At 37.1% G+C, this 25,113-nt stretch overlaps 2 protein-coding genes across 5 annotated transcripts; both read right to left on the bottom strand.

Moving 5' to 3' along the window:
- Positions 1-618: 618 nt before the first annotated feature.
- LOC130555026 (NACHT, LRR and PYD domains-containing protein 1 homolog) lies at positions 619-14,742 on the bottom strand. 3 transcript variants are annotated; one of them, XR_008963050.1, is made up of 13 exons: positions 14,708-14,742; positions 13,463-13,541; positions 13,225-13,356; positions 13,000-13,044; positions 11,122-12,811; positions 9,625-9,708; positions 9,410-9,493; positions 8,269-8,523; positions 7,815-7,901; positions 7,154-7,273; positions 6,608-6,734; positions 1,314-1,432; positions 619-1,152 (listed from the first exon to the last, which is right to left on the bottom strand). XR_008963050.1 is itself a non-coding variant. In XM_057335034.1 (11 exons), exons 2-11 carry the CDS (start codon positions 13,464-13,466, stop codon positions 6,716-6,718), a joined length of 2,520 nt encoding a protein of 839 aa, XP_057191017.1. In that variant the 5' UTR covers positions 13,467-13,541; positions 14,708-14,742; the 3' UTR covers positions 4,543-6,715. The 3 variants fall into 3 exon arrangements, 2 of the variants coding, with proteins under 2 accessions (XP_057191017.1, XP_057191018.1); XM_057335034.1 differs by lacking the exons at positions 619-1,152; positions 1,314-1,432 and having other exon boundaries at positions 4,543-6,734; XM_057335035.1 differs by lacking the exons at positions 619-1,152; positions 1,314-1,432; positions 14,708-14,742 and having other exon boundaries at positions 4,543-6,734; positions 13,463-14,193.
- LOC130555025 (NACHT, LRR and PYD domains-containing protein 1 homolog) lies at positions 14,708-24,899 on the bottom strand. 2 transcript variants are annotated; one of them, XM_057335031.1, is made up of 11 exons: positions 24,734-24,899; positions 24,089-24,157; positions 23,847-23,990; positions 23,621-23,662; positions 21,263-22,967; positions 20,893-20,976; positions 20,703-20,795; positions 17,313-17,570; positions 16,740-16,826; positions 16,426-16,545; positions 14,708-15,705 (listed from the first exon to the last, which is right to left on the bottom strand). In XM_057335031.1, the coding sequence occupies exons 2-11, from the start codon at positions 24,090-24,092 to the stop codon at positions 15,687-15,689; spliced, it is 2,556 nt and encodes an 851-aa protein (XP_057191014.1). In that variant the 5' UTR covers positions 24,093-24,157; positions 24,734-24,899; the 3' UTR covers positions 14,708-15,686. The 2 variants fall into 2 exon arrangements, with proteins under 2 accessions (XP_057191014.1, XP_057191015.1); XM_057335032.1 differs by lacking the exon at positions 20,703-20,795.
- Between the last annotated feature and the right edge of the window lie 214 nt (positions 24,900-25,113).

Here is a 25,113-nt window from a genome sequence, read left to right as displayed (position 1 = left end):
GTCATAAAGTTTATTTATAGAATGCAATAACGTATCATCAACATTTTAAGCAATCAAACATTTGTAACTTTTAAGACAATACAAGAAAATCGAATAATGTTTTTAATTGCAATACCCCGCCAACATTACTGCTAGATAGTTTACAATCTAATGTTAAAAGCTGTTTACCTCCAATTAATCTCTCTAAAAACTGTACTAATAATTTCTACCGATTAATTAACAAACTCGTGGACATCCTACCTTTCGCGTGTACCTGTCTGTCTGCCGTAAAAGTGCTGCTCAAAAAGGGTTTGCGGCATTGACGTCATGCGGGAGGGGGGGGGNTTAATTCAGCAAATTAATTTAATAAGCCTCATTCTAATTTAGTGTCATTTTTATATAAATCAATATTATGGTTTCTACGGCTAGGACCTGCAGTTCCTAAAAGTAGTTTACTACGTAAAAAGTTAGCAGGTGCATAAGACAATATTTTTACACTTTTGTGAATAATTACCTGTCAGGGACTTGGGGAAAACGATGAAAGGCAAGGTTTGTACTGTCACACTGATAGTTTTTGCAATGGATTGCTGAATATTGCTTTCTTTTATTCCACTTTAACATCTCCTTCGTTGGCTTTCTGTCTGTTTCTGTTATCCAGTTCGCATTGTCACCCCAAAATGGCGGCCGCGCTGCCTAGTGACTGTTAAAGTTACCAAAAAAGCATCAGTTTCGACTCGTTCCATCTTAGGTCGCGCTCTTTCTGTGAGCCGTCTCTCGTGCACGAGACTGAATCTCACGAAACAACCTCACTACTGCGTGTCAGAATGATAATGACCTTGGTCAAACAGAAAAAATAGCTTATATAATTTAGAATTGTTTAATACGGATATACATTAAATCCCTTTTCTCTCTGAAAATCGCTTTACAACTGTAAAGGCACTTAAGTGGCAAAAGTAGGCCTCAGCGACGCAGATGATGTCGAAACATTTTCTGACCCTCGCGTTAACAAGCTTTAACAGTAAAATTCCCCAGACATTGACAGAGCCTATATTTATGCCATAATACTGACTTAACTTACTTGAAGAAATTGTAGTCGCGCTCTTTCCTCGTAACGTCGTTAACTCTCTCCTCAGACCGCGCTCTCTCTGTGAGCCGTTACCCCGGCTAAGTAATCTGAAGTGGCAAAAGTAGGCCTCAGCAATGCAAATGTCGAAACATTTTCTGACCCTCATGATAACAAGCTTTAACTGTGGTTGTAAAATTTCCTAGACATTGACATAATGCGTTTTAATCATAAATTCTTATATTTATGCCATTATATTGACTTAACTTACTTGAATAAATTGTAGTCACGCTGTTTCCTCGTCCGACTCGTATCTCCTCAGACTGCGCTCTCCCTGTGTGAGCCGTTACTCAGGCTGTTCTCGTGGAATCTCGCGACACTACCTCACCACTAAATCAGACCAAGGTGAAACAGGAAATTAATTAACCTTATATTATTTATTTATATTTTTATATATGAAACAAATTAATACTGGACTTACATTTGAATACATTGACATTTAGAATATTGTCGTTGTGATTGCCGAAATTTCTTTTAAATGGCGGACTGTCCTGAGCGCATGCCGCCACCTACTGTTGTACACCCATATTCCGATTTTTTAACAGTTATTGATTTTTTATATTATCATTGTTGTTATTACTAGTTGTTTTTAGAAAGGGTGTTCTGGGTGGTGCCATGTCTAAAAATTGTTGAAGATATGGGAAAGACATTATGTTAATTTAACGTACAGATCTTGTCAAAATTTCAACGTTGATTTATAAGTGTTTCATGGTTACTTTTTCAACCGTTCAGCATTCAACGTTGTATCAACGTCGTTTCAACGTTGAAACGAGAACTGACATTATTTCAACCATATTTCAACGTTGAAGGTCGGTCATATGCCAGCTGGGATATGATAACTAACAGGTGGGGCATTTTCCATACTGTTAAAACAGTACCTTAGTCTTATCCTAAAGTAATATTGACAAACTAAATATATCATTTGAAAGCTTACAACCTACTGTTCCCACATTTGGTGACTAATTTTCAAAACAAATTACATAGGAACAGTATTATATTAATTGCATTTTAATGAGCAAAAATTGTTTTAAATTTAAAGAAAAACTTGATCGATTCTCTATTTGTGATGCGGCGGCAACCTATAATTCGCACCCATGTTCTTTCCATGTTTCTTTTGTGTTATTTTATGTGGTCAAATCATATCAATTACAAATAAGTGCCCACAGTACTGTATAGGACAGTGGTTCTCAACTCTGGCCCGCGAGATCCATTTTCCTGCCGAGTTTAGCCCCAACTCTGATATAAAATACCTGAACAAGCTAATCAGCGTCTTTAGGAATAGATGCTTTCAATTTAATGCGGCGCTGCGCAAGTCTAACATCGTATGATATTTAAGTACCGCGATAGCGATTCAAGTGCAGATTGCTCGGTACGCATTTGAATCGCTCTCGCGGTACTTTAATGCAATATGCCAAACAATCTGCGCAGCCCAACATTAAATTGAACGCGTCTGTTCCTGAAGTCACTGATTAGTTCTTCAGGTGTTTTATCAGAGTTGGGGCTAAACTCGGCAGGAAAATGGATCTCGCGGGCCAGAGTTGAGAACCACTGGTATAGGATGTCTGCTTTGTGAGTTAAATGACAATTTGCTCAAGTCTTTTATGGAATAAGTTTAGTATAGTTCGTATATAGTATAATTACATATAATTGGCATACAGTATAACTATGGATTATCTACAAAGGAACATACAGTATATGTATGTCAGCATGTAATTAACGCAGTTGTAAGTGACTGGGAAAGTATAAAAACACACATTAAAAGTGCTTTTAAAGTGCTGGATTTTGATGTTGGAAAAGGTGTAAGAACCCTGCGAATGTCTTTTCTCCTAAATATGACAGCAAAGGCTGGATGCTCTGACTGAAGGCTGTGCACTCATGTCTGGGACGTAAAGCATATATTTTGCCAGCTTGCTGACTCATAGGCGTTACATATATAATATCCCGCCGTAAACACACCACTTTCTGACCACTACAGTCTTTAATTCTGACATAAGTCGCGTTGCGATCACCAATAGTCAAACATTATCTGACAGTGTTTTATCGTTCGTCAGCTGGAAAAAAATAGTTCTGAAAGTGATCACAACGAGATCGTTCTCTGTATCTTTATCGTTATAGTTATGGTGTGAACCCCGCTATTCTCCTGAACTAAGAAAGATTTTTAAAACGTTAGTTTTTATAGTTATTGTTATAATGTGAATGGCCCTTTAAGCCCTTGTCTGGGAAACCGCCCCTTAGTCAAAGACAAACAAGTCTCGAGTCCAACCGGAAATACAACATTCTTTGGTCTAAAATGTTTGTACAATTTCTTTTTAAATGCTTTTGAACAAAGAAACATCATGGCATATATCTACAGCTCAAAGACTAAAACATTTTTATGTTATAGTTTTAAAACAAATGTTCAAATTCTCTTCTGTAATTTACAAACTGAAAATCATGGTGAACACCAGAGATAACTGCTATGAATTAAAGAGTCTTCCAGAGTTTTATAACCTCTAATACAGCTGTATTAAACGTTTTAACTTTGACATTTATTCAAATAAGGACACTTGGGACTGGAAATACTTTTCATTCATGCAACGGTCATCAAAATACAGTATACAATAGGGCTGGGTATCGATTCTGATGTTCTGATTCAATTTGATTCCAAGATATTTCTAAAAAAATGGTGAATTACAAAATGAAATGAAAAGCCACTAACTAAACTTCTGATAAACACACTTGGGTATATTGAAACAGAAAAGGTTATTTTACATTTAAGATACACAATACATAACAAACAAAATTTCACAAAATTAGCTGTAAAGAGCTGTAAATCATATGAACCGCTGCCTTTTATGTGAAGGTGATGTTAAATTCGATGACAAACCCGCCATGCTAATTAAGCAATGGAAAAAAATCGATTCACAGCTTTTGAGAATATACAAATACTAAAATATTCAGTAATCTAATATTCCATACAGCACTGTTTATCTGCATTTGTTTATGAACACTTCACTATCGCAAACAAGATTTAGCATAACAACAACCAAAAGTGCTCCTTGTATTAAAAGAAAACGGAAGATAACTTACAAAGTTCAAAATTCAAACAATGCTTGGAAGAAGCTGCAAATGAACAATACTAATAGAGAAGACTCCCCAGACACTTGCTGAGAAATAAGGAAGCAGTTTCTTTAGTTATGTAGATGTTGGTTGGAGATCATATCACCTGTCCATCTGTGACTGGTTGTCTACACTCCTCTGATCGTTTTAAAAGAACTCCCCACACAAAAAAATAAAGATTCTTGTGTTTAGGTATAAGCATGTGCTACTGGTGAGTGTTGATACTCTGACCGGTATGTGTGATCTACACCTTTGGGCTGTGATATGACTCTCTTGTTATAATTTCTTTGTGCATATTGGTGCTAAAAGCAAAATACATCCACAGAACAAGACAATGCGTCAAAGAAGTTTATTAACAAGTTAAAACAAAACATAAAATACCGTTTTATCACTCTTGATATTCCCACATCCAACTTAATCTCGAACTCAGCAGCCCGCAGCCACATGACAGGACACTTTCAATCTAGATATTTCAATCTACGAACATAATACTGTCAAAACCTCTTCAAAAAGTACTATACATTAAGACCATACGAACACTCCTCTACGGACTGTATGGCTTCTGGTAGCACACCCTGTGAGGTGGACACCATCTTGATACTGTTTCTCTGAGTCGGTTTCTTTTTGTACTCTAGCAGCTGTCTCCAGAACCCTGCGTTTGGCCGGATAAAAGGCAGAGATGCCAGAACCTGCTGATGAGCCTGTAGAAGATTCCCTCGAACCTCATGATATATGCCATGATCCGAGAAGCTTTGCATTGTATGGGTTCCGACATGGTTATTTAAGCTACACACTGCGTTATGCCACTGAAACATATTGACTACTGGAATAATGATTCAACTATAGACCAATCATCAACTTTCTTGGCCCTGCAGTATATATAATATATGTACAGCCGTGGAAAAAAAATAAGAGAACATTTCAGAGGCAGTTTTTATGATTTAAAAATGTACTATTATAGGTAGGCTATGTGTTAAGGTAAAATGATAATTTTTGTTTAATTCTATTAACTACTAATGATATTTTTACCAAATTTCAAATACATATATTGTCTCTATTTGCATTTATTTGCAGAAAATATAAACTGGAGAAACAGGTCAAAACAACAGAAAAGATGCTCTGTTTTTTAGACCTCAAATACTGCAAAGAAAACAATACAACAATAATGTATAGTGACGCGTACATGTACATGTTTTTAGGAAAAGTTCAAAAATGATTATTTTTGTGATAAACTAATTTTTTATCACATGGTTGTTGTCAAATTCAACAAACACTGAACTGGAATGGCCACAATACATCTAGAAAGCTATTTGGAATGGTCTCTTAATTTTTTGCGGCTGTACATGGTAGGTTCCATTAAAAAACACTTCCTTTTAAGGGTGTCATGCTTTTAAAGTTCTTTATGTATAAAATGTACAACACAGAGACTGTAGTGCTGCACCACAACCAATTATCTACAGTATACAAAGTATTAAAAATGATAGTATATTAAAATATATACGGAAAATAAAGAATTGAAAAGTTTCAGATTATTTCGCATTGAAATCATAGTTCAGATTTCACAGCACAATTACAGATTAAGATCTCTAAAAGACATCTAGCATTCAAGAGTTCCCAAGACATCTATTTATTAGCATTTAGAACAGGGGTCTCAAACTCGCGGCCCGGGGGCCAATTGAGGCCCGCGGGATGATATTTTGTGGCCCCCTACTTGACATCAAAGTTTAGTGTTAGTGCGGCCGCACGTTGTTCTCAAACGCACCTTTTTGCTGAGTCTTGCCACGCTTTAATTTTTATTTTTTTATCACTTACTTTTTCTATCGCTTATATCACTTTTAGCATATGCGCAGTTAATGCAGCGTTAGAAAACTCAGTCAGTTGTTTTTTTTAACTTTCACTTTCTGTATGACTGAAGTATCAACGTTAGTCACTTGGTTGAAACGTGTTCCGGAGTGACACCAAGTGGACGGAAAATACATAGTATCACCCAGTTCCAGTCATGTCTCTCTCAAAACGTGCTGTGAAGAGAAAGGTTGGTCGACGAGCACAGGCAATTTCAGGAAAAGTGGGAGACGTAATATTTTTTTGTCGAGCACAGGGGCACCTCTACGTGTCTCATATGCACAGAGAAAGTTGGGGTGTATAAGGAATACAACGTCAGACGTCATTACTCAACTAGACATGCTGAGGAGTATACAAAATACCAGGGAGATGAGAGAAAGAACCGGGTCGCCAATCTTAAAAAATGTCTATTGAGGCAACAAGATTTATTCAAGAAAGCAAGCAGCACTTAATGCGGCCCAGCCTGACCCAGACTCTACCTCCAGCGGCCCCCTGGTAAATTGAGTTTGAGACCCCTGATTTAGAACATCTTCATAGCCATTCTTGGTAAAAAAGAACTATTACCATATACAACATCAACATCTGCACTTTATGTATCTCATGTTTCTCCATCCACAGCTTTAAGAACTTCTGTCCCGTCTGTAGTTCACTTCTAGCTATCAAGCTGTAGCTTTAGTCCCAAAACAAAGGCCTTAGAAGAACAAAGAGAGAAAAAGGAGTTTATTTTAGCAATGGCCAAGTTGACTACACATCAAATACAATGCATGTGCAACTCTTTTGTACAACTACACCTGCAGTAATTGAACAGTACATTATATTTCATGGTTAATATTGATTTTAGATTAAACACACATTTACAACATAACATATCATTCAAATGTGGGATCAAATCAAAATACCGTTTTTATTTTAGAAAAGATTTAAATTGTACGATCAAGACAAAGTATTGATGACAAAATGAGTGTAATATTGCATAAGTGCATAAATACAAATACAAAATGGATTTTTTTCATGCTGCAAGGTTACTACTATTTACCTAAAAATCATACATAATACACATAATACATTTTTGGTGGCTGGTGGCATATTACAATTGTTTTTGAAACTTACCTTCGCAATGTCTCGTATGAAGAGCCCCGACAATTCACATTCAACATGACGAATTGGTTGCAGCATAGTTCTCGGTCTTTGTCAAGTGTGCATTTTTGAGATTTTTTGTTGCATCTGCACCTGCATTACAAATCAGAGCAAATCACAGTATCATTACTGAGCCCCTTACAAATCTAACATACAGAGTACAGCCCTTACGAAAATTAACCATGCGGTGAAAGTGTAGTAACCATGTTTTCGGTGTATTGATTGCTACTGGCAAAACCGGTTTTACTGCAGTTACCATAGTTTTTTGGTTTTAACTGGAGTAAAACCATGGCTCATTTTTCGGAAGGGAAAGTTGTTGCTCACTGGTAATAAACGTGCCAAAGAGATGTAAAAAATAATAAATCAATGAATCATTGAAAGGTGTTCTTCACACATACTATTGTATGTCATAAAAAGATTTGGATTATTCTGTTGTATAGAACATTATGACACTTGTATGTTTTTTTTAAGTTGAACGCTTCGGTCCCCATTCATTGTATGTTGAAAAGGCCCCTCCAAAAGTTCTCCATTCATTTACAGCAAGCAGTTTTGGACTAAACAGGACAGTGAGAAATAATGACAACTGTACAATCAGAAAATATGATATATATATATACAATAAACCAGTACAAACCCTTTAAATGTCATAGTGCAATTTGGCCTTGTGTGTGCCTTTTGCAAGATCCTGATTCCCTCTTCCAGTACAAAGCCAGCATCTATCCTACAGTACACACACACACAATAAACAGATTAAACATTTCAGGGAATAGTACGTTCATTCGTCATACTTTTAAACAATTCTATAAAAATGTTGTACTGTAACATGAGTTCCATGTATGATTGACAGTCTGTCTACGGCATGTTATCTAAGGCTATTTACTTCTCTGCTAGTTAGAAAGAATATTGCAAAAAAGTCTACAAATGTGTTTTGTACATTTTCATACATGTGGTGGTAGCAGACACACCAAGTGCAAAATAGACACTTACAAGATAGAAACATGTATGATAGAATATATTTTATAGATGAATTAAACACTTCCCTGGCACCTGCTTGCCAAATCTACCTTTTGAGTTAATCTTTTTCTTACCTGAGTTCTGTTAGATCAGGGCAATTCTGGCTGATGGAGAGGGCTCCAACACATAAGCTTGCATGAAGGCAGCCTACATTCAGTTCCACCTTTTTTAGTTTAGACAAAGATTGGAGGGCAGACATCAAGGCATCCAAATCCATGTTGTGAAATGTTTGAAAAAGTTTTGTCCAGTCGATAGGCTCTGAACATGGCAGAGTGAGACGAAGTGACCGAACCACATAATCATCAACGTTTGGAAATTCTATGTCAATACTAAAAACAAAATAAAAGCGTTAGTACAGCCACAGAGATAAATCATAGAAACCATGTTTTTATTGTCAGTCTGGGAACAAACTTTAGCAAAACACAAAAGAGGATATTTTGAAAAATGGGGGTAAAAGAAAACTGTTGGTCCCCAATGATTTGCATTGGTTTTGTGTCCATACAATAGAAGTCAATGGGGACCAACGTTTTTTGGTTACCAACATTCTTTTTTGTTTGTTTTTGCAGAAGAAAGAAAGTCATACAGATTTGAAATGACAAGAGGGTGAGTAAAATATGACAGAATTTTTATTTTGGGGTGAACGATCCTTTAAAATGATTATGTCAACAATTCGTTTATAAGGAAAAGGTTATCCAAAAATGAAGATTATTTCATTATGTATTAACCCTCAAGTCATTTTAAACCTGTATGACTTACTTTATTCTGCAGTAACACAAAACCACTGAGACACTTTTCAAAACATATTTTGTGTTCCACAGAAGAAAGAATCATACAGGTTTTGAATGACATTAGGATGAGTAAATAATGACATCTTTATATCTGGGTGAACTATTCCTTTAAGAAGATTTTTAGACAGTGTTATTTATCCATCTGCATAAAAACTCATTTTTAAAGAATTTTATTTGTCTTTGCTAGTATGATTTTTTCTTTAGGAAGCAATTTCTCTTCAAAACCTCCCGAGGCTGAAAATGTGGTACTTTACGCTTTCTGTAGTTACACGGTTTAGCTGTGTAACTGTTTCTGAAGGTTTTAAATTGTGAAGAACAGCGTGTTTTAGATAGATGCGACTTATTTGCGAGGCTGAGGACTAAAGAATAAACTACTGTATTATAGTTATTGAACAGATAACATAATGCCTGCTTGACGATAACTCACCTGGACAGCTCATTACTGACTGACATAGAAAGGGAGTTAACAGATGACCTTTTTTCCCCATAGCCATCAATGCTAACATCAACCCTGTAAATAAAAGCGAAGAAAAAATGTCTATGAACTAAACATCAAATTAAAATAAACACTGAAGAATAATAGTGTATGTGGGCATAACATATTTATTTGAAGTCAGTGGTAGGCTATTATAAATACATTACCATTGTGAGCTCAGGGTCTGTCTCTCTGTAAGAGCACACATCAGATCAGCAAGATCAGAGTCTGACGGGTCGATTACATTTAACCTTTGAAATCAAATTGAGAGCATTACTGTACAGAAAATGTAATTTGCATTACATGTAAACAATGTAGTCAGGCTATTTCACACACTCTTGTTAAACAGTGACAGGAAAAGCACATGGTTTCAACATTTAACTACATCTTGAGCCATTATTAGTTTGACAGTTCTAAGAGATATTTTATTTGTTCAGAATCCAAGAGCTAACCAGCCATAGGCAGCATGATATTAAAACACAATTTTAGCACCATTGCTAGAACAACAGTGATCAGATTGTATTATGTTTTTGTTATAAACTGTCTGCATTTTGTACAGACTGTGGCGTGTTAGACTTAGGGCCAGAGTTACTAACAGCTTGCGGCAGCGCAAATGGCTAATTTTGGTGTAAAAACAACGACTGTCGGTAATTAGCCTACTAAAGACACACATTGAAAATTAGCGCTGAAAAGGCGTGGACACAGCTGTTTTTGCAACTGACCTTAATGCATACGCATTTGTAGGAGTTTCCTCATCAGATGCAAACTTTATGGGAAAAGTTTGGGATTTACTAAAGTTTGCGCTTGTCATTGTCATGGTTCTGCCCCACCTTGTCTTGCTTCTCTTGACCTAGTGGCAGAACCATGATAGAACCTCTTGTTTTATGTGGAGAGTGACGTTTTGTCCCTGTTGGTCTTCCACTCTCCGGTGTGGCGTCTCTGTTCCCGCCCTTTCGTCTCGTTATTGCTTGTTAATTAGTTCATGTCCCGCACCTGTCCCCTTCTTGATTTAGTACCCTTTATATAATCCTCTTGTTTCATTGTCCTGTGCTGGTTCATTGTCGTTTGTCTGGTGAGTGCCAGTTCTGTGTTAGTCTAGTCTAGTGTAGTGTAGTCATTTGTAGTTCATGTCATGTTATGTTTATCTTAGTCTTGTTAGGTGTTATTTAGTCTTAGTCCTGTCCTGTTGGAGATTCCCCTGTTTTGTTTTGTTTTGTTACCCCCACGTGGGTCTTTGTTTTGTATTTATATTTTATTAAATGTCTTGTTAACCCCTTATCCGCTGTCTGCGTCTGGGTCCTCTGTACTGTGTCCTTGTCTCCGTGTCTCTCACCACCCACGTTCATGACAGTCATTATGCTGGTATATGCGGCTTTATTTAACGCTTAAAAAAAAAAGCGTCTTAAACCCTGCACTAATTTTGAGCTGCTCTTGGTAGATTGCATTGGTCATTATAGGAATAAGATATTGCACCTTTGTTTTTTAATGGGCGCCGCCTTGTCACTAACAGTAAATCACCTCCCATCTGTGTTTTTAATTTCAATTGCGCTCTCGCACTATTTTGCCCTGTTTAGTAAAGCTGGCCCTTAGCCTGTGATTTTGTGTGATTATTTGAACAAAACAAGACTTGATATGCTTGAATCTAGGCAAATTGCGATACTTACCGTAAGTTCTCAACCTTGTGGAGAACAGGCAGAATAATAGACAACTCTTCAGATCCTAAATAGAAATCAAAGATTTGTCTGATGCTGTGGCGCCACTGAGTACAATACACCAGCGCCCAACAATCTGCTCTTCTGAACCCTTGACCATGTGGACGAATGGAATCCCAGTCCTGCATAACTTCTTTCACAAAGCTTGTTTCATGGAGTTCATAGAGATAGTTAAACATGAATGGTACATAGGGATAACCAAGCTCATATAGGAACCATTTTTTCAGATAGGCTCGTATGTTTTTATGAACAAACAGACCATGTTTGCTTAGTGTGCATTGCACGTCCTCATTTAACAAACCAAAAGCAAACTTCATCACATCAGCAAAACGTGGTGGGTCATGATTATAAACATCAGGCTTATCTCTAAAGGAAGATAGCTGGGTAAGTTTCTTCATGGACTGTCCTTCATCCACAAATACAAAGTACAGAGCTGTAAAGAACTCCTGAAAGCTGAGATGCATGAAGCTGAACATTGTCTCCTGCTGGACTCTTTTCTTAAAGAGAAACTTGCACAGAAACGGACTGCAAGCAGGATCTTGCACTAATCTATGGACAGTCTGTGCATCAAACATAACTTGTTGTTCTAGCACCCCTCTCTCTGCCAGCTGACCCAGACTCTTCAGCAGGGTCGGGACAGACTCACTCAAACCCTGACAGTGATGCTCCAGTAGAGTGGACACAAAGTCAACATATATGGACGTGGTCGTTTCTAATCCCTTTGTTACATCTGCACCATCATTGAATCTTTCTCTGATAACTGTGCAGATGATCCAGCAGATAACAGGAATTGAACAGGCAGTGAACAGGGTTTCATTTGACTTCACAAACATATAAGCCTTTCTGAAGAGCTCCTCATCCTGAAAGAACTTCTGGAAATATTCCTCCACCCCTCGTTCAGAGAAGCCCATAATCTCAGTGAAACGCTGAGGTGTCTTGAGCAGTCTGGCCAAAATGTCTGCAGCTGTAGATCTGGTGGTGACCAAGAGGAAGGACTGCGACTGGACGTGTCCCTTCAGCAGGGCACAAAGAGTGAGTTCAGGTGAGCATCTCTGGTGTGGATCTGTGGGTGGTGTCATACCAAAGACGTCCTGTGTGAGTCTAAATTCATCAAACCCATCAATAATGAACATCACTCTCTCCGGTGACTCCTGTAACATCTGTGAGATCTGATCTGAAGTTAAACCGCAACTCCAGCTCAAGAGCTCCACCAAACTCTTTCTGTCAGGAATGCAGTTGATTTCTTTACACTTCAGGTGAAACACAATATCAAAGTGCTCTCTGTAGAGGTTACCAGATGCCCAGTCCAACATGATCTTCTGCACAGCAAAAGATTTTCCGTTGCCAGAGTTTCCCTGCAGTATGACAGCACCAGGAGTGATTCCACGGCCATCTGGGTCAAACAGAGAGTTCAGGACAGATTCATGACTGCTCCTGGAGCTGAGAACACCCTGGAAACTCTCTCCTTTAGAGGATATCTCCTCCTCCCTCTCTCTTCGATCTCTGTATTTGTCATTGATCAAAGGTTCAATGTAGCGCTGACACAGCAGCACATGTTCACCGGGCAGAGAGTTATACTCTGTAACATGCTGGTACTCTCTGCAAATCAGTCTTTTATATTGACGAATCACTGTGTTTATTCCTGCAGAAATATACATTTTAAAGTCTATAATTAGTGTCTATTGGAACATCTATCTGTTTCTACAGTATATACAATAAGACATGTTAATGCATGTTGTAATTATAAAACAGTAGATGGCACAATATTATCTTCTTAAATATTTTAAATCACTCCAAAAATAAAGTAAAACCATCAAATTCATCATTCACCTGATGGCTGTATTTGCCCTGAGTCCAGGTGATACCCAGTGATACCTGCGGAAGATTAACATTTGTTTATAAAACTTAAACAAATATTATGCATTTTTGTACGGTGTACAGATCTGCAGATTTTCAGTGGATAGTATAAGAAACAAATGCAATAAATCTACAATCTTTGTGATAGAAAAATGCATTAACATAACTTACAAAATGTATGTAACACACATGTCTTACCAGAAGCATGTATGATGTTAACATTGCCTGTTATTATATTAGAAGTGAGTACAGGTGCTGTAATATGGCTTCCAGTGTCAGCTGACAATTGAATGTTGACAATTGGCTTTGCATCAGCCTTACAGGCAAAATCTATAAGAAGAAGAAAAACGTATATAAAGTATGAATACTACATAAAATTATATAAATTGATTTTTAATGAAAGATTAATACATTACATATGTAATATGTTACTAACCCATCCTTTTGTGGTGCAAAGTTTTTAAAAGAATACCAAGTGTGGTGTACTAACACAACAGTCCACCTCAGTTCTTTTTCTGTATGAAAATAAACACTACAATTATAAAATAAGACGCAACTGTAAATATTAATTGCCCAGTTTCATAGACAAGACTTAAGACTAGTCCCAGACTAAAATTAATTTTTGAGCTGTCTTCACTGAAAATAAATGGCCCTGACATGTCTTAAAATATGTCCTTGCCATTGTTTTGTCTCAAGATGCACACCAGTAATGTATTCTTCTAATGCATTTTAATCAAAGCAACTTAAATATCCTAATTTAACTAAGGCATAGTCCTGGCTTAAACTAAGCCTTGTCTGTGAAACCGGACGGTAGTGTTTGGTAGTTACAGAATGGCTCCTCGGCAAAATAAAAGAAATACAAACAAATCTCTAGTCCAACAAGAAATACAGCATTCTTACTGTAGGTCTAGCCTGAAATTCACCACTTTTTGCTTTCATTTTTAACTTTACATCATGGCACATATCTACAGCTCGGTGGTTTATAAGCCAAGTGTGCACACAAGGAATTTGTTCTGGTTACAGGATCTCAGTTGTCTGAAACACACAGTAGGCTATAGGCTACATAACACAAGAAATAGAAAGAAAGGAGTAAATATGAGACTAAAAGGATAAAACATATAAATAATATACAAAGGTGCAGTTTAGTTATTTGCAAGTGTGCCTAGTAAGTACTGTATATTACAATTGTGTACTGTACATTTTTATAACCATACAAATTATATTATGTATTTACGTAAAGTATAAGAGGACAATATTTTATATTATAAATATCATGTATAAAATGATATATTTTAAGATAAAAAAAGATGACATTAAATGTTTTCACATTTGTTTTAAATCGAATTGCCCAATTCTCAGCAAAAAAAAAAAAAACTGAAAAACTGCTGAGACTAAAAAGGTTCTGATTTTTATAACTTCTATCATCCAATTTGATCTGTTTGTTGTTGTAAATTATTTAAATAGGCCTATATGGCCAGGGGCTGGAAAAACTTTTCTCTCATGCAACTGGCAATAAAGTATTAAAAAATCTAAAAGAATGTTTCAAAATCTTATATTTTATGCAGCACTTTATTCCCTATTTGTTAATGAAGCATACATTTAATGATGCCATTTAATATAACAACTAAAAGTGCTCCTTGGACTGCAAAGGATAATAGATATCTTAAAACAACAGACTTACCAGTTCAACATCGAAATGCGATTGAAGAAAGTTGCAAACGATCGATCTAGAAATAGAGAAATGTCTTTAGCAGACACCTCTCGTACAACAATAAGAGAAAGTCAGCTGACACCGCCCACCAGGAAGCAGTAGGGCGGTTTCTTTTGTATAATTATTAACTCGTGTAGTGTTTGCTTTTGTGCATGTATGTCTGTGCCTGTTGTATGTGGTGTTTGTAAAAGAAACACCGCAAACAAGCCGAGGGAGGTCTTTTTGAGCTAAACCTTGACTTTTTGTCAGTAAGACAACTTAGATTGTTGTGTTTAGCGGCAGTGCATCGCCCCCAGCGGATGATGGAGAACTAAAATGACTATAGGCCCTATAAATAAATCAGTAAATGATGCATACATAAAAACGGAATAAATAAATGTCAAAACAAAGCTAATGAATGTAAATGTAGTAATAATCCAAGTCATTTTCTTGATCAAGAAGTATGTATTTAACATGTCTATGTTTATTCATGCATTTATCTATGAACGTATACAGTACATAATTTCTTCATCCTTCACAGTGGCCACATTAGTGCACTGAGTTATCTGCTACAAAAAATAACAACGGGTTGTTTTCTACCCATGTCTGTAAGTATTGGAGAGAGCACACATTTGGTTTAAACAAACAACAAAAAAACTTTCAGGTGTCATGTTTTTAAAGAGATATCTGCAGATACTTCCATGTAATACTTTAGACTGAAAAAAGTCTAGTATATTAAAATAAAAATAGAACAAAGATGTGCTCACTTATTTCATTTTGATGTTATGGCACAAAACTTCATATAGTTTACAGAAAAATCCCAGATTCTAATGAGTAGGAATAAAACATATCTACATAGCTATGTACAGTAATACTATTACAACATAACGCAACATCAAACTGCACTTTGTATGTATCTCCATTCAAGCACAGCTCTAAGAAGTCCTGTCCCCTCAGTAGTTCACTGTTATTAGTCCCAAAACAAGGGCCTTAAAACAGAGAGAAAGAGACAAGAGAGAGATGACAAATGTATAAATTAGTTTAGTAATGATATGTAAGGGATAATGTAAAATCAGCCTAGTTGTTCACAAAATAAACCCTCACAAGGGTGATCAGGACACAACGTGTCATTACACTGAAGGAGTTTATTTTAGCCAACTGCAATGCATGTACAATTACATCCATGCAATTGGACCACACATTATATTTTATAGCTAATATTTGATATAAAAAACAGGATATATTACAGTATTCATCTTCAAATCTGTTACCAAATGACATGCTGTAACGCATGAACTAAAAATGAATTGGGGCCTAATACTTCAACATCATTTATTATCTTTTTATCCTCATTAATGTTCATAATGATCCTTTCAGCACTTACAAATACATTTTTAAATTCAAAAGTTGTAACTGTTAACATTAGTTAATGCACAGAGAACTAACATGAAATATTGTATTGGTATTAACATTAACAAAGATTAATAAATGTTGAAAAACTATATTACTTACTGATAGATCATGTTAGCTCACACTAATGCACTAATGCTAACAAATGCATCTTTATTGTTGTTACCAAAAAAAGTGTTATCAATGACACTAACTAAAAAAGTAAAAATGGACATTGACTACTCCTTACCTAAAAATGAATCACATAAAATAGTAAATCTTTGGTTGCGTATAACAGTGCTCATTTTGGCCTAACTTACTTTCGCAAAGTCTCCTCAGAAAAGCCCCGACAATCCACATGAACTGTCACCATCTGGTTGCAGCTGAGTTCACGCTCTTGATAATGTGTGCATTTTTGAGACTGCTTCTTGCATCTTAACCTACATCACAAATCACAGTAGGGAATCATTACTGAGCTCTTCATAAACCTGACCTGTTTTCTATGGAATAGGTAGGCTACAATCACTATGACTGCTTAACATTTAATCATTTTTGCTCATTGAGATATCAAAAGAATAATCAATCAAGAATAATATCAGAAAATATGGGAAATATATGATAAGCCAGTACAAACCCTTTATAGGTCAGAGTGCAATTTGGCCTTGTGTGTGACCTCCGCAAGATCCTGATTCCCTCTTCCAGCAAGTAATATGCATCGATCCTACAGTACACACACATTAAACAGTGAGAACTGGTAAGTTCATTCTTCATACAGAACTTTGCTTCCACATTTATTTGATCAATTCCATTATAATGATGTACAGTAACAACATGAGGTCCATGTATGACTAATCGTCCTTTTATGGCAATATTATCTCAAGACTACTTAATTAGCTTAAAGTCTTCTGCTAGTTAGTAAGAACATTGAACATTATTGTCAGGTTGGCACATAAAGAACATGAGCAATAAACAAAGAGACATCATGCATGATTGAATATATGACTGGTCCTGCATCCCAATTCCCAAATCTTTGTATGTTGAAATAAGTTTAGGACACGGATGGAAATGTCTCTGGCGATAATTCGAAGAGCAGATGCATACACAGTAAAATAGCTGATACCACAGTTATAGACTAAAAAAAGGGTTGGGTTGTCCCTTTTTGATCCAATTGAAATGGATTGAAAATAACCCAGTCTTTTTTTCTTACTTGAGTTCTGTTAGACTGGGGCAATTCTGGCTGATGGAGAGGGTCCAAACAGACAAGCTTTCATTCAGGCAGTCTACAGACAGTTCCACCTTTTTTAATTTAGACCGAGAATAGATGACAGACGTCAAGGCATCCAAATCAATGTGTTGAAGTATCTGAAAAAGGTTTGTCCAGTCGATAGGTTCTGTCCGTGGCAGAGTGAAGTAGAGTGATCGTGCCGCACAACTTTTTCTGTACCATGGAAAGTTTAATCGGATACTAAAAACAAAACAAATATTTATTAGGCTATCAATATACAGCCACAGAGAAACTGTGTTGTTTTTGTGAGTCTGTAAATCAACAAGATTTAAAGTCCTTTGGTGGCACTTAGTTTGCTGGGTAGCATGTGTGCATCTTTAGTGTGGTGATCAGAGATCTCATTACAGTGTAAGAACACTTGAAATGCTTATTTCTACAAATGGTTTTAAAAGGATAGTTCAAGCAAAAATAATGATTTTCATCATTTACTCTGAATAACACAAAAGAAGATATTTTAAAGAAAGTAGGTAACCAAACAACATTGGCCCCCAATGTATGGATACAAACCCACTGACACATTTCTCAGATTACCTCCTTTGTGTTGCACAAAAGAATGAGTAACGTGTTTTAAATGATAAATGGGTGAATAAATGATTAATGAATGTTTATTTTTGGGTGAACTACTATACTTTTAAGTAGAAATTGACTAGAAACATCAAACGCCTCAGCCTATCTATCTGCAAAAAAACCTCATCTTTATAGAATCTCATTTATGTTTGTCAAAATGATTTGTACTTTCGAAAGCAATTTCTTTCCAAACCTCATGTGTGGTACATTATTGTTTGATCTATTTAGTTGTAACATACGTTACATACATGTGAGATATGGCTGAGGAGTAAATTTAAACTATTATTATGATTATTGAACAGCTAACATAATTTGTTTTATCATGCTTATTATACAACCAGGGGCGTAGCCAGAACTTTTTTTTAGAGGTGGCCAGGTAAGACCCAGTGATTTTATTAGGGTGCAGGGGCGTAGCTACATGGTGGCCACGGGTGGCCACGGCTACCCCTGAATGATGGATGGCCACCTATCTGGCCACCTCTGTTGTGCGAAGCAGTTTTAAGATGTGTGTCGGAGTTTACGGATACGGAGTGCTGCTCAGATCATTTAGCGTATGCACTGAAAGTAACACGAGAACATTACTCTCGCGTTAATATGATGTCATACGCTGACGCACTGACGCAAACAGTCTGAGCGCTATAGCTGAACAGCTGCTAACCGCTTCGTGACTGTCTGTGTCAGTAGCCACGAGGGGCCGTACATGTACACAATTTACATGTACGGCCCCCGGCCTCAGATCTTTGATTTCTGAAAATAAAAAATAAGGAATTGTTGATTTGTTACTCTGATTGATCGACCAATCAGTGCTCTTCGCTGTTTTCAAAGTTATTGGTTTAATTATGTTGTGCGTAGCATCTTTTGCGCCAAGAGTTTAATTTATATGCTGCCATGGCGGTTGCACACTAGTCTGTTTTTATATATATTACGAAAAGATGAGCAAGAAGAAAATGAGTAGACTGCTAAAGATAACGATTACACTGCATATGACTTCTTGTAGTGTCTTTTCTCAACAGAAACTTTTCAGAAGAATTGGTGTAAATTACACTAGAAGTTAAAGAATTTCTGTCTGTAAGGATTTTTTGGTCACCCTAACAGGGGCGTAGCCAGAACTTTTTTTAGAGGTGGCCAGGTAAGACCCAGTGATTTTATTAGGGTGACCAAAAAATCCTTACAGACAGAAATTCTTTAACTTCTAGTGTAATTTACACCAATTCTTCATTACACATAGTTTGCTGGTCAAAAACATACACAAATAACGTACAGTAAACAATTTATTTGCAATGCTTTCATGCGCTAACATTATTTTAAAATAATTTGCTAGCTATCATTTGCAGTAAGTTAGCATTTTTTATAGAAAATAAACATTGCAGTACCCCAAATTAAACTTTCGTGAAAATGTAATTAATGAATGAAATCCAGTTAAACAAGACTGATTTTACTGACCTGATCCTTCCGCGATGAACTTCCATGGTACACAGACCAGTGGCGTAGCCAGAATTTTGTTTTTGAGGGGGCCTGTCTGTAAATGAGGGGGCCATTTTGTATATGTACTGTATATAGCCATTTATATTTTTCGATTACTAAACTGATACACCTATATTATACAGCACATTTCACCATTTTAGCTAACTTAAACATAGCCTAGCGGTTCTTAATCCTGGTTCACGCTGATTTAAATCACCAGCTCGTTAGAAGAGCGCTCCATGAATAAACTGTGTTCCTATTGACATGGTCCCTACACAGTGTTCACTGCTCTCTACTCCCTGCACACAGGAAATCAGCTGAAGTTACTTCTGAAGTTAACTTCAGTTCAGAACACGAATTTGCGCTACACGATTGCATGCAGCATCTTCACACAGGGACAAAAGTTTTCTATGGAAATTTGAAGGGTTATTTAACCGCAATCGTGAGATTTGCGTAGTAGTCACGATTCGTGCACTTCAATGCCTTTTATGTCCACTTCGCAAACCTCTGAAGCGGTAAGAGAAGCATACAAAATATGCAGAGCGGGGGGTCGTAAGGATCAGTATTGAACCCGCAGTAGCTCGGCGGCTACCAGTCAAACCATTGGCTTACCTTTTACATGACAATGCGGAGTGTTCGAGATTGAGAAAAGTTTCTGTTGAGAAAAGTCTTTCGACACTACAAGAAGTCATATGCAGTGTAATCGTTATCTTTAGCAGTCTACTCATTTTCTTCTTGCTCATCTTTTCGTAATGTATATAAAACAGACTTTTGTGCACCCGCCATCGCAGCATATAAATTAAACTCTTGGCGCAAAAGATGCTACGCACAACACGTGACATAATTAAACCAATAACTTTGAAAACAGCGAAGAGTACTGATTGGTCGATCAACCAGAGTAACAAATCAACAATTCCTTATTTTTTATTTTCAGAAATCAAAGATCTGAGGGGGCCGTACATGTAAAGTGTGTACATGTACGGCCCCTCGTGGCTACGCTACTGACACAGACAGTCACGAAGCGGTTAGCAGCTATTCAGCTATAGCGCTCAGACTGTTTGCGTCAGTGCGTCAGCATATGACATCATATTAACGCGAGAGTAATGTTCTCGCGTTACTTTCAGTGCATACGCTAAATGATCTGAGCAGCACTCCGTATCCGTAAACTCCGACACACATCTTAAAACTGCTTCGCACAACAGAGGTGGCCAGATAGGTGGCCAAACATCATTCAGGGGTAGCCGTGGCCACCATGTAGCTACGCCCCTGTATACAACTCACCTGGAAAGTTCATTACTGATTGACAATTGAAGTGAATGGAAAGACCAAATTTCACCATTTGAATCACCATATGTTCTGGGCTCAACATCAACACTGCAATTCACAGCACACACAGAATGTCTGTGAACCAATGAATTAAAATGCACGATTAAGAATGTTTGAAATTTGAGTGGTATATCAAAAACATTACCATTGTGAGCTTAGGGTCTGTGTTTCTGTAAGAGCACACATCAGATCAGCAAGATCACAGTCTGTTGGGTCTTCTGGAGTCAACCTTAAAAATCATTGTTGATGTATTATACTTTTATTAAATACTTCTTAACAAATACTCTATTGTTACTCAATACTTCAATATATATCAAATGAATAAATAGATTTACATTTTTTAATTTCTTCATTTAGGCTTTCGCCATGCATTTTATACAAAATAATTTACAGTGTATCCTATAAATAACAATAATTTAATTATACATGTACTGTATATGTGTGCTCCCTGAGATACACCCTGCCCTTTGAAATGTAACTTTCTATGACTGTCTGTTTTGTTCCAAAGTACTTACCATGATTTCTCAAACTTGTGAAGTGCAGGCAGAATCATAGACAACTTTTCAGCTGTCAATCTACAATCAACAAGAATAATTTCTTTGATGCTGTGGCAGCACTGAGCGCAGTACACCAGCGCCCAGCAGTCTGTTCTTCTTAAGAATGCACCATACACATCAATCTTATCCCAGGCATTCATAGCTTCTTCCACAAAGCTCTTTTCATGAAGTTCATATAGACAGTTAAGAAAAAATGGAGATCGGTCAGCAAGGCCGTATTTAATCTCATTCAGGAGCCATGTTTTCAGATGTGCGACTGTTCTTCGATGAACAAACACACCATGTTTCCTAAGTGTGCATTGCAAGTCCTTATTTAACAGACCAAAAGCAAACTTCACCACATCTCCAAAACGTGGTGGTGAATAATGAGGACCTCCTGGCCTGTAGTTAATGGAACATATCTTGGTAAGTTTCATTATGGACTGGTCTTTATCCAGAATGAGATAGTACAGAGCAGTAAAGAACTCCTGAAAGCTGAGATGCATGAAGCTGAACATTGTCTCCTGCTGGACTCTTTTCTTGAAGAGAAACTTGCACAGAAACGGACTGTGAGCAGGATCTTGCACTATTCTATGGACAGTCTGTGCATCAAACAGAACTTGTTGTTTCAGTGTGCCTCTCTCTGCCAGCTGACCCAGACTCTTCAGCAGGGTCGGGACAGACTCACTCAAACCCTGACAGTGATGCTCCAGTAGAGTGAACACAAAGTCAACATATATGGACGTGGTCGTTTCCAGACCGCTTGTTACATCTGCACCATCATTGAATCTTTCTCTGATAACTGTGCAGATGATCCAGCAGATAACAGGAATTGAACAGGCAGTGAACAGGGTTTCATTTGACTTCACAAACATATAAGCCTTTCTGAAGAGCTCCTCATCCTGAAAGAACTTCTGGAAATATTCCTCCACCCCTCGTTCAGAGAAGCCCATAATCTCAGTGAAACGGTGAGGTTTCTTGAGCAGACTGGCCAAAATGTCTGCAGCTGTAGATCTGGTGGTGACCAAGAGGAAGGACTGCGACTGGACGTGTCCCTTCAGCAGGGCACAAAGAGTGAGTTCAGGTGAGCATCTCTGGTGTGGATCTGTGGGTGGTGTCATGCCAAAGACGTCCTCTGTGAGTCTAAGTTCATCAAACCCATCAATAATGAACATCACTCTCTCCGGTGACTCCTGTAACGTCTGTGAGATCTGATCTGAAGTTAAACCGCAACTCCAGCTCAAGAGCTCCACCAAACTCTTTCTGTCAGGAATGCAGTTGATTTCTTTACACTTCAGGTGAAACACAATATCAAAGTGCTCTCTGTAGAGGTTACCAGATGCCCAGTCCAACATGATCTTCTGCACAACAAAAGATTTTCCGTTGCCAGAGTTTCCCTGCAGTATGACAGCACCAGGAGTGATTCCACGGCCATCTGGGTCAAACAGAGAGTTCAGGACAGATTCATGACTGCTCCTGGAGCTGAGAACACCCTGGAAACTCTCTCCTTTAGAGCAGATCTCCTCCTCCCTCTCTTCTCGATCTCTGTATTTGTCATTGATCAAAGGTTCAATGTAGCGCTGACACAGCAGCACATGTTCACCGGGCAGAGAGTTATACTCTGTAACATGCTGGTAATCTCTGCAAATCAGTCTTTTATATTCGTGAACTGGTGAGTGCTTTGCTGCAAAAAAATCAATGATTAACATTTTTGGAACATCTATAGTTGAAGTAAAAAAAATCCCCCTTTGCAGAATCTGGAAAATGCTGAAAATTTGGGTAAAATAAGAGGAATTTTGAAAATTAAGGTCCATTTTTAATTTAGTCCTGCCCTGAACAAGTTATTTTACGAAAGAAATGTTAAAAAGTTCACACCAAAGAATAATAACAGAATTTCTAAAAATAGCCCGGGTCAAAAGTTTACATCCCCCTGATTAATACGTTGTGATGTTACCTGAACAGTCAATGACAGTTTTTATGTTTTGCCATAGTTCTTTAAGGCAGTGGTTCTCAAACTTTTTCGTTGTAAGGCCCCCTTTGTGTTAAGTGCATCGCTTTGCGGCCCCCCATATAAAGACGTATAATCTTAAACTTAGAATTTTAATTAAACCAAAAACATTCAGTTATACAATGCTGGAACCTCAATTATTTTGGTTGGTGGTGTCATTTTTCTGATGTTTGATGCATAAAATCTATGATAAATTTCTATATTTCATAAAATGCCACAAAATCTGTGGCCCGCCACGGCCCCCAGTTTGAGAACCACTGCTTTAAGGGTTTCTTGTTTGTCCTGATTCATTAAAGTACACACAATAAGACATCAGACTTAATATTTACCTGATGGCTTTGTTTTTTCAGAGTCTGGGTACCTAGTGTTACCTGCAGAAGATTAAACACTTGCTAAATCAGTTCAGTTAGCTCAACCCAGTTTGGGTTAAGTTAGTCTACTATTATTTAACGTCATTTCATTTTTCAAAATTAATTAATTTTTTTGGCCCTAAATGTAAAGAAATGAAAAACACACAACATGTTTAAAACGCATACTGTATACAGTATGTCTTACCAGAAGCATGATGTATTATTTGAACATTGCCTGTTATTGTACTAGAACTGATTACAGGTGCTGTAATATGGCCTTCACTCTGAGCCACAATACTGACACTTGGCTCTGCATTAGCTCCAGAGATGCCCTTTCTACAGCAACACTCTATATGAACATGAAAAATGTAGGTAAAACACAAACATAACATATATTATGATGACATTTGGTAAACCATAAACATACATGTTGTAAACGTTACTAACCCATCCTTCTGATGCAGTTGTTACAGGTGTTTTAGGAGAACCCCAAGTTTGATGTACTTCATCTGAGTTCTTTTGGCAAGAAAACAAAAACACTACAATTAGAAAATATGATGGAACTGTAAATATTTGTGGGTAATTACAAAAACGTTTCTCTGTAAAAGCTGTACGTGCCAATGACAAACATGTCTCTAGTCCAACCAGAAATACAACATTCTTGTTTAACCTGAAAATCTGAATTTTTCAACTGTACAAGATTACATCATGGCATATATCAGAGGGTTATACAATTAACATGAAAGGTTCTCACACTGGAACATTGGAAATAATTGCTCAGAATTAAAGATTACAGATTTGATAGCTTCTTATACGGTTCTATTAAAAGTGATCACCCAAATGTTTTAGTTTGTTGATGTAAAAATGTATTAATGAACACTGGACTGGAAATACTTTTCTCTCACGCAACTGGCATCAATGTAAAAATTGTATTTCATACAGCATGACTTCTCTGATTTGTTTATGAAGGCACATGAACTCAGGATTAATTGCATACAATATTTTAGCATAACAACCGAAAGTGTTTCTTGTACTAAGAGAATACCGTAATACAACACATACAAATCCTTTAATACAAAAACAGAGACTTACCAGTTCAAATAAATAACCCAAATAGAGAAAAGCAAGAGAAAGTTGAGACCATGCACCCACCAGGAAACACTATAGTTTCGTCTTATAGGCTCATGTAATGTTGGCATGTTTTACGCTGGTTTGTCTCACTGTTTTACAAAAGAGTATGTCCCAGATCATTCCACCCATCTGGTGTTTTCAAAGAGGAACTCGCCAAACATGTTGAGGGAGGTCTGACCTATATGCAACAAAGACGACTAAGATTCTTGTGTTCAAGCATTTGGAGAAAAAAGCGGTTTCTTGACTGAACTTGCCCCCAATGAGGTCTAGGTTGTGCCACTGATTTGATTATGTTGAAGCAAAACTGAATATTTTCACCTAATATCTTATTTAGGAGCGTC

This window comes from Triplophysa rosa, linkage group LG5, assembly GCF_024868665.1.
Source record: "Triplophysa rosa linkage group LG5, Trosa_1v2, whole genome shotgun sequence".
Taxonomy (NCBI): domain Eukaryota; kingdom Metazoa; phylum Chordata; class Actinopteri; order Cypriniformes; family Nemacheilidae; genus Triplophysa; species Triplophysa rosa.
Note: the sequence above shows the minus strand (reverse complement) of the source record. Positions and strands in the feature narration are given on the sequence as shown.